The sequence below is a fragment of the Microcaecilia unicolor genome, chromosome 8 (genome assembly GCF_901765095.1).
Source record: "Microcaecilia unicolor chromosome 8, aMicUni1.1, whole genome shotgun sequence".
NCBI lineage: Eukaryota > Metazoa > Chordata > Amphibia > Gymnophiona > Siphonopidae > Microcaecilia > Microcaecilia unicolor.
The window spans coordinates 230083656-230100087 of record NC_044038.1 but is presented as its reverse complement, the minus strand read 5'-3'; the positions used below and the strand labels follow the sequence as shown (position 1 = coordinate 230100087).

General features: G+C 47.0%; 1 protein-coding gene across 4 annotated transcripts in view; it reads right to left on the bottom strand.

Annotated features, from left to right (window-relative positions):
- The window catches only part of LOC115475486, a 406432-nt gene that overhangs the window by 368132 nt on the left and 21868 nt on the right, over window positions 1-16432 (bottom strand). For all 4 annotated transcript variants that reach the window (XM_030211244.1, XM_030211242.1, XM_030211241.1 and 1 more), the window contains one exon: window positions 14682-14769. In XM_030211244.1, coding sequence (XP_030067104.1) covers window positions 14682-14769 — 88 coding nt within the window. The remainder of the gene's footprint in view (window positions 1-14681; window positions 14770-16432) is intronic.

Here is a 16432-nt window from a genome sequence, read left to right as displayed (position 1 = left end):
GCGTACGCAGCGCTGCACAAACATAGAAGAAAGACAGTCCCTGCTCAAAGAGCTTACAATCTAATAGACAAAAAAAAATAAAGTAAGCAAATCAAATCAATTAATGTGAACGGGAAGGAAGAGAGGAGGGTAGGTGGAGGCGAATGGTTACAAGTGGTTACGAGTCAAAAGCAATGTTAAAGAGGTGGGCTTTAAGTCTAGATTTAAAGGTGGCCAAGGATGGGGCAAGACGTAGGGGCTCAGGAAGTTTATTCCAGGCGTAGGGTGCAGCGAGACAGAAGGCGCGAAGTCTGGAGTTGGCAGTAGTGGAGAAGGGAACAGATAAGAAGGATTTATCCATGGAGCGGAGTGCACGGGAAGGGGTATAGGGAAGGACGAGTGTGGAGAGATACTGGGGAGCAGCAGAGTGAGTACATTTATAGGTTAGTAGAAGAAGTTTGAACAGGATGCGAAAACGGATAGGGAGCCAGTGAAGGGTCTTGAGAAGAGGGGTAGTATGAGTAAAGCGACCCTGGTGGAAGACGAGACGGGCAGCAGAGTTTTGAACCGACTGGAGAGGGGAGAGGTGACTAAGTGGGAGGCCAGCAAGAAGCAGATTGCAGTAGTCTAAACGAGAGGTGACAAGGGTGTGGATGAGGGTTTTGGTAGAGTGCTCGGAAAGAAAGGGGCGGATTTTACGGATGTTGTAAAGAAAGAAACGACAGGTCTTTGCGATCTGCTGGATATGAGCATAGAAGGAGAGAGAAGAGTCAAAGATGACCCCAAGGTTTCGAGCTGAGGAGACAGGGAGAATGAGAGAGCCATCAACAGAAATAGAAAACGGGGGGAGCGGGGAGGTGGGTTTGGGGGGGAAATGAGAAGCTCGGTTTTGGTCATATTTAATTTCAGGTGGTGTTGAGACATCCAGACAGCAATGTCAGACAAGCACGCTGAAACTTTGGTTTGGATGCAAGGTGAGATATCAGGGGTAGAAAGGTAGATTTGGGAGTCATCAGCATAGAGATGGTAGGAAAAGCCATAGGATGAGATTAATGAACCAAGGGAAGAAGTGTAGATAGAAAAGAGGAGGGGACCAAGAACAGAACCCTGAGATACGCCGACAGGCAGAGGGATAAAAGTAGAAGAGGATCCACCAGAGTGAACACTAAAGGTGCGGAGGGAGAAGTAGGAAGAGAACCAGGAAAGGACAGAGCCCTGGAATCCAAGTGAGGACAGTGTATCGAGAAGTATGCTGTGATCGACAGTGTCAAAAGCAGTGGAAAGATCAAGAAGAATGAGGATGGAAAATTGACCTCTGGATTTAGCCAGTAATAGGTCATTGGAGACTTTAGTAAGCGCAGTTTCGGTTGAGTGGAGAGGGCGAAAACCAGATTGTAGTGGGTCAAGAATAGCATGTGAGGAGAGAAAATCAAGGCAGCGGCGGTGAACAGCATGCTCAAGTAATTTGGAGAGAAAAGGAAGGAGGGAGATGGGTCGGTATTTAGAGGGACAAGTAGGGTCGAGTGAAGGCTTCTTAAGGAGAGGTGTGACCACAGCATGTTTAAAGGCAGCAGGGACAGTCGCAGTGGAAAGTGAGAGGTTGAGAATGTGACAGATAAAAGGAATAAGAGCAGGAGAGATGGCATTAAGAAGGTGGGTAGGAATAGGATCAGAGGAACAGGTGCTACATTTTGAGGAAGAAAGGAGAAGTGTAGTTTCCTCAATAGTAACTTCAGGAAAGGAGGAAAGGGAATGAGGGGAAGGAGAGAGAGGGTAACGGACTAGTGGAGGGAGAGGTGGTGAGATAGAGAAAGCAAGGTTTATCTTTTGAACCTTGTTGTGAAAGAATTCAGCAAGGGTCTGAGGAGATAATGAAGGGGGAGTTGGGGGACGGGCACCTTGAGGAGAGAGTTCAATGTGGTGAAGAGAAGTCGAGGATTAGAGCCAAGAGAGTTGGTCAGTTGGATATAATAATCCTGTTTGGCACGTAAAAGAGCAGATTGGAAGGAGGTCAGCATGAACTTAAAGTGCCGGTGGTGGGAGGCAGGGATAGTGCTGGGCAGACTTATACGGTCTGTGCCAGAGCTGGTGGTGGGAGTTGGGACTGGTAGTTGGGAGGCGGGGATAGTGCTGGGCAGACTTATAGGGTCTGTGCCAGAGCTGGTGGTTGGGAGGCGGGGTTGGTGGTTGGGAGACGGGGATAGGGCTGGCCACACTTATACGGTCTGTGCACTGAAGAGGACAGTACAAATAAAAAAGTATCACATATGAATTTATCTTCTTGGGCAGACTGGATGGACCGTGCAGGTCTTTTTCTGCCGTCATCATCTACTATGTATTAGGTATCGAAAGGTTGCTCTTGGGAAGAAAGATTTTAGTCATTTGAGCTTCTACATTGAAGGGAAAATTAAGTTCTTACCATGATAATTTTCTTTCCTTTAGTCATAGCAGATGAAGCCATTACATATGGGTTGTGTCCATCAACAAGCAGGGGGAGATAGAGAGCACTCAACTTTTCTCAGTGCCTCATGGCCAGCTAGCTCCACTGCCTCTTCAGTATTTGAAGCTTCCAAAGCAGTATGGCAAACCGCAATGGGAATAACATGAACTTTCCTCACAGCGAACGATGGCCCCTTAACAAGGGAATGAACTCATCCTCCTGGAGGGAATAAACTCGTACTCCACTTTGTATAAACGGAGGGAATACTTGCATCCTCCTGGAGGGAATAAACTCATCCTCCCAAAACATGAACTGCAGGGAATGAACTCATCCTCCTATAACTGTAACAAGAATCCTGAAGACTGTTTTCCGACTCCCCAAGGAAGGAATATAACTTCAGGAAACAAGAACAGCACCTAAAATCAGAATCACTGCAATACAGACAATCATACAGGGAGGGCTCATGGCTTCATCTGCTATGACTAAAGGAAAGAAAATTATCATGGTAAGAACCTAATTTTCCCTTCCTTGTCATCAAGCAGATGAAGCCATTACGTATGGGATGTAACAAAGCAATCCCTAAATAGGGTGGGAACAAGCCACACCATGCGCTAGCATCTGTGCTCCAAAACGTGCATCCCTCCTGGCAGCCACATCCAGCCTGTAATGTCAGGTGAAAGAGAGCTTAGAAGCCCATGTTGCAGCACTGCAAATCTCATGAAGAGATAGTGCTCCAGTTTCCGCCCAGGAAGAGGAAATCGCTCTTGAGGAATGTGCCTTAAAGCTTCAGGCGGAGCCCGGCCAGACAGCAGATATGCTGAAAAGATAGCTTCTTTGAGCCAACGGGCAATAGTGGCTTTAGATGCTGAAGACCCTCTGCGAGGACCTGCAAACAGCACAAAAAGATGATCAGAGGTCCTGAAAGAATTTGTAATTTGCAGATACTGCAACAGAGTCCTGCACACATCCAAAAGGTGCAACTGCCCAAATGAACCTGGAAACTCCTCCTCAACAAAGGAGGGAAGAAAAACAGGCTGGTGTAGGTGAAATGCTGAAACCACCTTAGGCATGAAGGAAGGCACGGTCCGAACCGTAACCCCTGACTCTGAGAATTGCAGAAAAGGGTCTCTACAGGACAGTGCCTGGAGCTCTGACACCCGTCTCACCGAGGTAATGGCCACTAAAAAGACGGCCTTCAGTGACAAATCTTTCTCTGAAGCACGCCGAAGCAGTTCAAAGGGAGCCCCCTGAAGGGCCTTCAATACTAACTCCAGGTTCCAAGCTGCACAAGGTGCCCGCACGGGAGGACGGAGCCGAAGCACCCCTCTAAGAAACCGTGCCACATCTGGATGAGCAGCTAAAGACACGCCTTCAACCTTGCCACGCAGGGAGGCCAGTGCTGCCACTTGCACCCGCAGGGAATTATAGGCCATGCCTTTGTGTACACCATCCTGCAAAAAGTCCAGAATCAGCGAGACAGGAGCCCGCAATGGAGAAAGCGCTCTTGAAACACACCAGATTTCAAACTGGCGCCAAATCCTGGCATAAGTCACGGAAGTGGAGTGCTTACGGGCCTGCAGGAGAGTGAAAATTACCTTATTTGAGTAGCCTTTATCTCTCAATTGCGCCCTCTCAATCGCCATGCCATAAGACCAAAGCGGCAGGCGTCCTCCATGGCCACCGGACCCTGTGACAACAGGTGCGGAACCAGAGGTAACGGAAAGGGAGCCTCCAACAGCATCTGTCGGAGGTCCACATACCAAGGTCTCCTGGGCCAATCCGCGGCGATGAGCACCACTTCTCTTGGATGCAGCTGAATACGCAGGAGCACTCGCCCTATCAAAGGCCACGGAGGGAAGACATACAGCAAGCCCAGGGGCCAGGGTTGAGCCAAGGCATCCAACCCGGCAGAGCGAGGATCCCTCTGTCTGCTGAAGAAGCACGGGACTTTGGCATTGGAACTGGTCGCCATAAGATCCATCACTGGCTTGCCCCATTTGGCACATATCTGCAGGAATACATCGTCTGCTAGTTCCCACTCCGCTGGATCGATCTGATGCCTGCTTAGATAGTCGGCTTGCACGTTGCTCTGACCTGCAATGTGAGCTGCTGACAGGGACTATAGATGCAGCTCGGCCCAGTGGCAAATTTGTTCGGCCTGCGCGGCTAGAGCTCTGCACTGAGTGCCACCTTGTCGAGTTATGTAGGCCACTGCTGTCGTGTTGTCCGACATCACTCGGACAGCCAATCCTTCCAGGGTCACTTGAAAGGCCAGAAGAGCCAGAAACACCGCTTTCAACTCCAGGCGGTTGATAGACCACTCCGACTCGTCGGGTGTCCACAGACCCTGGGCATGCTTCCCCTGGCAATGTGCGCCCCAGCCCTTCAGGCTGGCATCTGTCACCACTAGGTACCAATCGAGGAGTGCCAGCGGCATTCCCCGCTGCAACATGCTGTCTGAGAGCCACCACTCCATACTGAGGTGGGCCGCAGGGAGCCAAGAAAGTCTGCACTGATAATCCTGAGATACTGGAGACCATCATTGAAGTAGAGAATACAGTAGAGGTCTCAGGTGCGCTCTTGCCCAAGGCACCACTTCCAAGGTGGCCATCATCGATCCCAACAGCTGGACAAAGTCCCAAGCTCGCGGGCGGGGCATCCTCAGGAGCAGTCTGACCTGATTCTGAAGCTTGCACCGCCTTTGCTTGAGAAGAAACACATAGCCCGAGGCTGTGTTGAACCTGGTCCCCAAATATTCTAGAGACTGTGAGGGGGTCAGGTAACTTTTGGCCATATTGACAACCCAGCCCAGAGACTGAAGGACTGAAACTACTCTGGCTGTAGCTAGATGACTCTCTTTTTCTGAGTCTGCTCTGATGAGTCAGTCGTCTAGGTACGGGTGAACCCGGATACCCTCTCGCCTGAGAAAGGCAGCTACTACCACCATTACCTTGGAGAAGGTTCGGGGAGATGTGGCGAGGCCAAAAGGCAAGGCCCGAAACTGGAAATGTTTTCCCAACACCGCAAACCGCAGAAACGTCTGGTGCGGGGGCCAAATTGGTATGTGCAAGTAAGCTTCTTTCAGGTCCAGAGACATGAGAAACTCTCCTGGCTGTACCGTCGCAATGACGGAGCACAGGGTTTCCATGTGAAAATGCCGCACTCTTAAGGACTTGTTTAGCTATTTTAAGTCCAGGATCGGGTGAAAAAACCCGCCTTTTTGTGGCCTAGACCTTGTTCGGCGGAAGGAACCGGGGTCACAGCCCCTATCTGGCACAGACTGTGCAGAGTCTCCTCTACCGTCGCACGTTTGGCAACAGAACTGCATCGGGACTCCACAAACACGTCTCTCTCCGGGGCATCGAATTCTATTCGGTATCCGTCTCTGATCAGGTCCAAACCCACTGATCTGTGGAGATTTTGGCCCACTCCTCGAAAAAGAGAGAAAGTCTTCCTCCGATGACAGGAAATGAGGAGAGGGCCGGCGCACCATCATTGAGAGGGTCGCCCCTGAACTCCAGGCCTTGAACCGGAAGCTGCGGAATGTTTGTCCGAGCAAAAGGAGTTTCTCTGCTGAAAGCGGGCACGCAAAGTGAACCCAGCAGCACGCCCCGGGCGGTACCTTCTAGCTTCAAGGAAGCGAGGTCTGTAAGAGGAGCGGACCGCCTGACCCTTATAGGAAGGCTTCGGCCTATTTTCGGGCAAGCGCTGAAGTTTGGAATCCCCCAGGCCTTTAACAATGTTTTCCAGCTCCTCACCAAACAGGAGAAGGCCTTGAAAGGGCAACTTCACCAACCTTTGCTTAGAGGCCATGTCCGCCGCCCAATGTCGTAGCCAAGGAGTGCAGCGAGCCGCCACTGCTACAGCCATTTGCTTAGCTGAAGCTCTGACCATATCATAAAGGGCGTCAGCCAAAAAGGACAAGGCTGTCTCCATCTGCGGAGCCACTTCAGATAGGGTCTCCGCTCCATCACCGGGCTGTTCCACTGCCTGCTGTAACTAAGCCAGGCAGGCTCTAGCAGCATAACAACTGCATGCAGACGCCCGAACAGTGAGACCTGCCAAATCAAAGGACCGCTTCAGAGCTGAATCAAGCCTGCGGTCTTGAATATCCTTCAGGGCAACACCTCCTTCAACAGGGAGGGTAGTTCTCTTTGTCACAGCCGTGACCAGGGCATCCACTTTAGGCATTGCAAAGCGAGCCAAATGTTCCTCACTCAGAGGGTATAATTGCCCCATAGCCCTGGCAACCTTCAAAGGTCCCTCGGGGTCAGCCCATTGAGCCGAAATAAGCTCTTGGATGGAGTCATGCAAAGGAAAGGCTCGAGCAGGCTTTCTGGTACTAGCCATCCTTGGATTAACCGAGGAGGCTGTGCCACGCCCAGGATCTTCAATCGAGAGGGCTTGTAATGCATCTGAAATAAGCGCTGGCAGCTCCTCGCGGTGGAAAATCCTCACCGCAGACAGGAGATAGATTTGCATACATCAAGCTCCTGTGGCAATTCTGCACCCGACTCTGGCTCCTCAGCCCAAGAAGTTCTGCCAGACCCCTCAGAATCCTCATAGCCCGACCACGTGGGGAAAAGGGGGGTGCGCCACACTCAGAAGGGGAATTAGCCCTTCTGCGTTTATCAGGAGGATAAGAAACAGGCAAAGCGAACTCCAAAAAGCCAGGATCCACCTGGGGGGCAGGCAGAGGGTCCGAAGATCCCTGTGGAAGAGCTCTTTTAAGCATGTATGCCCTATGCAGCATTAAAACAAAATCAGGGGAGAAAACCGCTCCCTGACCGCCCAGATCCTGCCCAGGGCTATCAGCTTTATTATTAGCCTCACTCAGAGGACACCCCCCCCCCCCCCGGATTCAGAGCTCTCCATCGCAACAGAGGCCGCGCCATGTGGAAAATCCAAAATGGCGTCCATTTCCAGCTCACAGCGTGAAAGATCGCCGCTCGTCATGCTCGGGCCGGCTCTACCGTCTGTACAGCACGAATTACAGAGCCCCGCTGCTGATTTGCGCTTGCCACATTTAGAATAGCGCTTTACAGTCTCCGCAGCCATCGCCGAAAACGGCGGTAAAATTCAAAAATGGCGGTTCGCACCAAAAACATCCCGATCGCGGGCCCACCCCGGAGGAGTCAGAAAACACTCTTACCTCACTAGACCGAGTATCACAGCTCCGGTCCTGCAGAAGAATCTCAAGAAAAAAACCTCTTTTCCAATATCGCTGCGCTAAAGCGCGACACGACTTTATTTATTTATTTATTTAACGCTGTGAGGAAAGCAGAGGCAAAAGAGGTAAATAAAAACACTCCGGAGGCTCAGATAAGTGGGAAAGGCAGGGAAAGGCGAACCAATGTGCCTGCATCCTCTGAGTGGGAAAGGACAGTGAAATGCAAGCTTATATGTCCACATCCACGGGGGCATGGGTAAGGCAGGGAAAGGGCTGACCTATGTGCCTTCAAAGTGAAGCTGCTATAGCCTCTAACACCCCGGCTAACAACTGGCAAGCCAGGAGCCACCCCCAGGCAGATTTTGATGGAGCTCGAAGAAGCTGCAACCACCATGCTTGGGGAGATAGAGAATACTGAAGAGGCAGTGGAGCTAGCTGGCCATGAGGCACTGAGAAAAGTTGAGTGCTCTCTATCTCCCCCTGCTGGTTGATGGACACAACCCAAACGTAATGGCTTCATCTGCTTGATGACCAGGAAAAGAACATTTTCTTTGTTACTGAGTTTACTTGGCTCTCGAGAGTAAGGTTGCGGTCAAGTGTAACGCCGAGTAATTTCAAACCGTCTGAAGTAGGGAGGGTATGTCCTAGAGTTTTTATGATTGTGGGTTTGTATTTGTTGTGTTTGGAGGAGAAGATAAAGCAGTGTGTTTGGTGCTTTTATTGGAAAAACCGATCCACAGGAACTTTGCAGTAATGTGAGCAGTATGAAAAGAGGCTTCAGCAAAGGCCATTTTCAAAACATTATGAGCAAGTAAAATAGTGTTTTATCTGGGATAATGGGCTCTTTTGAAAACAGCCCTCTCTATGTGGGGCTAAAATTAGAAGCTGAGTTCCTGTACCTGCACAGCTTTACCCATTTGAACAGGTGTTCCTTAAGATAGAGATGGGGAGGGGTCTGAGCTTCTGTCCATACTTTTGTATTTTCAACTTATGCATTTATTTTCTTTTAGGAAAACTATGCACGCACAGTGTCAGGTGAATGTATGTGCAGGTAGTTTTCCTGGAGTTGTAATGGCATCAGTTTATTACTGAAATATGTAGCATATTTGCTGGATTATATATACACCAATATATTTGTGTATCTTTTAAAAATATATATTTGACAAGGCAGCAGAGAGAATAGTTTCATTTCAAGCCCCTCTCTCTCCATTCCTTTTTCTGTGAACTTCTGAGAGCAGGAATTGTTAATCACAAACACTTAACAAACACAAAAGAGCTTCCTCTGCCCTCCCACCTAACAAAAGATGGACTAAGGTGGACACCTGAATAAAACAAAGACTTCAGAGGGGAAACCATAAACAGGACATTTGCTTGTCAAAAGGTATACCTGCCCCTCCCATCAGCTTCCAGACATATGCAGAAAGGAAGGACTTGTAATGTGTATCTGCCCCAGAGACTGAACAGGACATCAAAAGACATTTGCCAGCAAAATCCAGACTGTAAGTCTCGTAATGTCATACCAGGACTCAGGGGTCGTGTGCAGACATGAGACCAAGATACCACAATGCTTTGCAAATGCCCAAGGGTCGTGTGGAAACCAGGAAATCAGAACAAAGATCCACATGGCATATCCTCCTGCAGTGGGCAAGATATAAAAGGACAAGCTGTTTCCCAAGAGTCAGATTCTCATCAACTGCCTCCTCCTCTTGGGACCTGCTGCTCTCTTGGGATCTGCTGATGCCTTGCTCCTGAAACATGTGCTCATCAATCAGCTGGACCACAGCATGCTTGTAACAAGGACTTGTAAGTTGATCTAGCTGCTACTTTGTTCTATTTTATGCACAGAATTACCTGTAAAGATTCCTCTTAAAAACCTACCTCTCTTGTATATTAAATCAATCTTTTTTGAATCTAAAAATACGGTCTCTTTGTGTTCTGAGTATATTGAAGCTATATATACTTAATCTATTTAATTTATTGCAATTATCACCTTTGGTGATTGGTGGAGAAATTAATATCCTAAAACTTATAAATACAGCACCTGCTCTTAAATTATAAGCAGTGGCGAGTTGCTCTAGAGCTATTTTCCCCAAAATAAATCATTTCTTCCAACATATTAATTGCTGGAGAAGTGGGTAGAATTTCTTGTAACAGAGTAATCTGAAAGCGAAGTTAATCATGTAACCTCACTTTGAAAACTGGTATGTACCTAGTAGGGTGCTGAGATCTGTCCCAGATAATAGATTGGTGGTCCCTAGTTTGTCAAAGGGTCACTGGGAACTGACACACATGGGTATATTCTTTAATATTTAGCAGCAACATTGTGGAATTGTCTTTCTCATGCTCTCTGGACCATCAGTCTGTGAATTTTCCTCCACCACTGTTCTTTATTGTATTTTTTTACCATGCTGAGTATTTCTTGAATACTGGTATAGCTTTCCTGTCAAGTTATTGGAGTTATTTTCTGCATTTTGCGTGTATATTATATTATTGCCAACCTCTGATTTTGAAAACTTAAATGTGATGCAGTTGTAAGGATGTTCAGGGCCAGAGTTTGGTTGGAGCACTGGTGGACTCAGCTGCACCTGTGTACTCTAAGCATATATATTTCCTCCTTCTTCTGAGCGGTTGAAAATGTGTGCTGATCTATTTAACTTGTGGTTTGTCCAAGATTTGTGCTGATCTAATATAATAAAACGCACCGTGAACGTTCTGAAGACAACGTTCTGAAGCCACTCAAACACTCCCTGTAGGGTTCGTGGATTCGTGGTGTGAAGCCAGCCAGCCGTCTCTGTCCCGCCCTCGCGTCAAACGTCATGACGTCGAGGGCGGAAAAAAAACCAAACAATTCCGGCAGCGCAGCGTCAGAGAAGGAGGCGGCGCTCCTGACGTCTCTAGCCTTCCCTTCGCTGTGTTCCGCCTTCTTCTGACGTCAAGGATGACATCAGAAGAAGGCGGAACACAGCGAAGGGAAGGCTAGACGTCGGGAGCGCCGCCTCTTTCCCTGACGCTGCGCTGCCGGAACCGCCACGGAGGTAAATTTAAAAAGAAGAAGAAAAAAAAAGGGATGTTGGGGGGAGAGAAGAGGGTGGGCAGTAAAGTTGAACAATGGGAGCAGGAGGGCAGGGGAGAAATGACAGCATGGATGCGAAGGGGGGGGGCATGGATGCGAAGGGGGGGGGAGAAGAGGGCGGGCCAGGCTGGGACATGGGAGAGAGAGGAGCATGGATGCGAGGGGGGGTCATGGAAGGGAGAGAGGGGACTTGCTGGAAAAGGATGAATGGAGGCGGCAGGGGACAGAGGAGCATGGATGGGCATGGATTGGGAGGGCAGGGCTCAGGGAGAGAGGGGAATTGCTGGATAGGGATGAATGGAGGGGGCAGGGGACAGAGGAGCATGGATGGGCATGGATTGGGAGGGCAGGGCTCAGGGAGAGAGGAATTGCTGGATAGGGATGAATGGAGGGGGCAGGGGACAGAGGAGCATGGATGGGCATGGATTGGGAGGGCAGGGCTCAGGGAGAGAGGAATTGCTGGATAGGGATGAATGGAGGGGGCAGGGGACAGAGGAGCATGGATGGGCATGGATTGGGAGGGCAGGGCTCAGGGAGAGAGGGGAATTGCTGGAAAGGGATTAATGGAGGAGGCAGGGGACAGAGGAGCATGGATTGGGAGGGCAGGGCTCAGGGAGAGAGGGGAATTGCTGGAAAAGGATGAATGGAGGGGGCAGGGAACAGATGGGCATGGATTGGGAGGGCAGGGCTCACACTCTCTCTCTCATATACAATGTCTTTCTGACTCACTCTCACACACTCTGTCTCACACTGTATCACATTCACTCTCTATGTGCCACACAGTCACTCACACACTCGCTTGGTCTCATACACTCACTCTCACAGAGAATCTGTGTCTCACACACACTCTCTCTCTCGCCCACACACACACACTCTCTCTCACACTGTGTCTCACATACACACTTGCACACACTCTCATTCTCACACACACACTCTCTCACAAACACACTCACACCCAGACTCACTCTCTCTCTCACACACTCACACTTTCACTCTGACTCTCAAACAGTCACTCTCACATACACTCTACCAAACATACACACTCCGAGGAAAACCTTGCTAGCGCCCGTTTCATTTGTGTCAGAAACAGGCCTTTTTTACTAGTATCATTATATTTATTGTTTTATCTTTCTATGTTGTATACCTGATATTGTTGGTTATGTTTATCCCCGAACACCTCCCTTCTAAGGGTAGGCAGGTAAGGGCTACCAGGGGAGCTACCCAGCTCCCTTTCATGTGGTTATGGATTGCAAGGCAGGCCTCAGGGAGAGAGGGGAATTGCTGAATAGGGATGAATGGAGGGGGCAGGTGACAGAGGAGCATGGATGGGCATGGATTGGGAGGGCAGGGCTCAGGGAGAGAGGGGAATTGCTGGATAGGGATGAATGGAGGGGACAGATGGGCATGGATGGATATGGATTGGGAGGGCAGGGCTCAGGGAGAGAGGGGAATTGCTGGAAAAGGATGAATGGAGGGGGCAGGGAACAGATGGGCATGGATTGGGAGGGCAGGGCTCACACTCTCTCTCTCATATACAATGTCTTTCTGACTCACTCTCACACACTCTGTCTCACACTGTATCACATTCACTCTCTATGTGCCACACAGTCACTCACACACTCGCTTGGTCTCATACACTCACTCTCACAGAGAATCTGTGTCTCACACACACTCTCTCTCTCGCCCACACACACACACACTCTCTCTCACACTGTGTCTCACATACACGCTTGCACACACTCTCATTCTCACACACACACTCTCTCACAAACACACTCACACCCAGACTCACTCTCTCTCTCACACACACACACTCACACTTTCACTCTGACTCTCAAACAGTCACTCTCACATACACTCTCCCAAACATACACACTCCGAGGAAAACCTTGCTAGCGCCCGTTTCATTTGTGTCAGAAACGGGCCTTTTTTACTAGTGTTTTATAAATTCTTAATCTGTGTTTTAAAAAAAAGTGTCCACATGACCTCCCCATCTAGGCAGACTGTTTTAAAATTATTGTAGAGAAGTTAGTACTGGTTCAACTACAAGATGATTATCAAATTTTGGATGGTTTTTAGTTTGGATTTCACCCAAAGTTTTGATAGGGGCTTGAGCTATATTTTGATAGCTCTGAACATATCAGCTGCTTTTAATACATTTCATCACAGATTGCTGCTGGGACGCCTAGAAGAACTGGGATTAGGGGGAAGGTCCTTTGGTGGTTTTGTTCCTTTTAGAGTAGTCAATTCAGTTGCGAATAAATAAGTCTACATCTAGCTGGTTGGACTCAGTCCAGTGCCTCAGGGTTCTGCTGTATCCCCCGCTGTATTTAAAATCTACATGTTGCCACTATGTAAACTTTTGAAAGGGCTAAGAGTATCTTATCGACTTTATGCCGATGACATCCAATTCTTTTTTCCTATTGAAAAATCTGTCATAAAAGTGTTTCATTGCCTACGTCTCTATTTGTCAACAATAAAGAGCTAGATGTCTGCCAAAAGATTAAAGTTTAATATGGATAAGACTCAAATTATGATTCTTTCCTAAGTATTTTGATTTAGAAGATTCTTAAATTGAAATCAAACACGAGATGTAATACCTTGGGTTACTTCTGGATTCCGCTTTACCTTTCTTAGCCCATGTACAGAACGTACTCAGGTGTATCTTCTTTAAACTGAAACGTTTAAGTAGACTTAGGACTTATCTATTGGAGGATAATTTTAGGTTGCTTATTTTTGCTCATATCACTCCTCTGCCTGACTATTGTGATGCATTACTTATGGAAGCTTCTGGAACCTTGTTCCATCCGCTTCAGTTGGCACAAAATGCTTTGGCAAGAATAGTGACCAGAACAGCCAGATGGGACAATATTACCCCATTTCTTAGGAACCTCCATTAAATACCTATTAATTGGCGTTCTCAATTTAAGATTTTAGTATTAATCTGTAAATGTTTGAACAATGAAGCCCCAGTCTGCTTGGCTACACATTTACAAATATACAGTCCATAAAGGTCCCTTTGATCTGATAATAAGCATCTGCTGGATATACCCACGGTGAAACATATGCGAATGGAAGAGAATAGATCAAGAGTGTTTTACATAGAAGGTACTAGGTTATGGAATCATCTTCCTGCCCAAATACAGGAAAAGTGTTAAGGCATTCCTATTTAGGAAGGCATTCGATACTGAACTGGAGATTTGAGGATGTTTTTGGGTTATCTGTGACTTCAATGTGAAATTTTACAGCTGTATTTACTTTTACAATCTACGTTCATGTGCTAAATAGAATGCAATTATCTTTAAACATGGCAAACTTACAGACTTTTTAGCTTGACCACCTAGCGATTTTCACATCTTCAAAAATGTTTGCACTGTAAAACTACCATTATAGGGGGGAAAAAACAGGGTACCAACTTACTCTTAAAGATGTCACAGTTAAGTAGACATTTGATAATATGATAATTTACAGATAATTTCTTTTAAAAGCATTTCAGATCAGAATGGCAATCATTTACAAGGTGTCAGTAGCGGACAAAGTGAGAATCCAGACACTGCATGAGCAAGTTTTTGGAGCAAAGGCAATAGTGACTGTTTAAAATCTGAAGAATGGGAAGCTCAGCACTGTGAAAAAAAATAGTGACTGCAAAATTGTGTCATATCGTAAATTTTTTGCTCCAATGCTTTTATTGCGCAAAAATCGCTAGGTAATAATGCTAAAATGTCGGTAACATCAACATAGCTTAAGATAATTAAATTTTGTCTAACAGTAATATGGAAATATGATGATTAACTAAGTACATAACATTTCTTGCTGAAATTCAAATCAACTTCTAAGAAAACTTCAAAAATATGCAGGGGGTTACTTGAAATGCAAGTCATTCAATATTAAACCCAGAATAATCTTTCAGAGTGTGCGCTGCTTATTATACTCTAAAATAACCAAACATGTTTTATACACTGACTGCTTGATCAATACTTGTGCAAAAATCTTGATAGTGTTGTAGAATTTTCACTCACTCTAATAGTAGGATACCAGGCAACCTGAGCGGGCCGATCTTAATTTTTTCCAATTCCAAGTTGAGGATATCCAAGTTATTCATAAAAACTAGAAAAAAGTCAACAGATTAAGTTTACAATTTAGGATAATAGACCAAAGCAATATATATTTTTAGAAATATAACAAAAGAGTCACTTCAGAAGACATCAACACAGCATGCAAAACAACTCAGGTTTCTCTGAAACTCCAGTGGCTACTGGAACTCTGCACTGCTTAAAGGACAAGAAACTTTGGAGTAAATATTGATATTAAGATATTCCTGCCTACTTAAATCCCAATCAGTGGTGTCCCAGGATATTGAGTAACACCCGCACAGGGCCACTGACTATTCCCTCTGACCGCCATGGCACTGGGTGGTCCATGGGCAGAGACAGGGAGGATTTGGCACCCCTGATGGCAGGACTGTAGGTGGAGGACTCCCACACAGCTTAGAGAGATCAGTGATGCTGAACTTTAGCTCTGATCATTGCAGCAGTGTCTGGTTAGTGGCAGAGTGGTTCAGGATGGAGTTGGGGCTGAACGAAACGTTATCCTGGCACCACTAATATTCACTGCCGGCACCTGGATACATCTCTGGTGCATGTAGAAGGAGCACGTCGTGGCTTTCTACACGTGTAGGTCAGTGGCTGGAGGTAAGGTCTCAGACCCAAAATGGACATGTGCCAATTTTGATTTTTCCGCACGTCCATTTTCTGCAAAAATATAAAAAGGCCTTTTTTTACAGGCACGCTGAAAGATGAATCTGCGTGCACCCAAAACACACGTCTACACTACCGCAGGTCATTTTTCAGCGCACCTCAGTAAAAGGACCCCATAACCCTCCATTGCCCCGGGTACAACAGTAGAACAAAGTACTACTTAGATTGTGAGCCCACTAGGGACAGATCCAGTACCTGTGAAATGAAACTGTAAACCGCTTAGCTCTTATTGACCTATAAGCAGTGGTGTGCTGGTAAATTTTTAACAATAGGCTCTCTCCCCAGTACACCTCTGTGCCCCCCCCCCCCCTGTCCACCTCTGTGCCCCCCCCCCCCCATCCACTTCTGTTCCCCCGTCTACCTCTACACGCTCCCCCCCCTAAAAAAATTGTAGAGCTAGCTATTCCCGGGGAGAGAGTTAGCTGGTAAAATTTTAACAACAGGCTCTCTCTCCGGGCATAGCCAGCCCTGCAATTTGGGTGGAGGGGGGCACAACACATTTCTTTCCCCCCCTACACGTGCAGGCACACTACACATACGCTTATTTATTCAATATCACAATTCTTCATGTACAGCCACAAAACAACCTTTTAGGGTGGATAGTGTTCACAATGAGCTTCTTCTATTACCGACCAGACAGAGATGAGTTTTCCGTTTTCGCATAGTATAAGTTATCACAAGAAAAAAATATAAGAAAACCAATATGGGCTGCATTAGGGGCTTATATAACCCATTTATCATGTATAAACAAAAGAGATCTGCATGAAACAAAATATTTATTTTGACTAATAAAACCACTTCCCCCTGAAACATGTTCAAAACAGAATAATCCATTTGTGTAAAAAGGTAAACTTCTATAAAACAGATGAAGATCTGTTTCCATGTGTGCCCCAATGAAAGGAGAGTTTAATTCTCTACTTCCATTTAATTTCAATACATTCCATCAACTTTATAACACCAGGCTTCCCATGGTAGATTACAACAACAACAGTAAGACGAACCCAGACATCAGG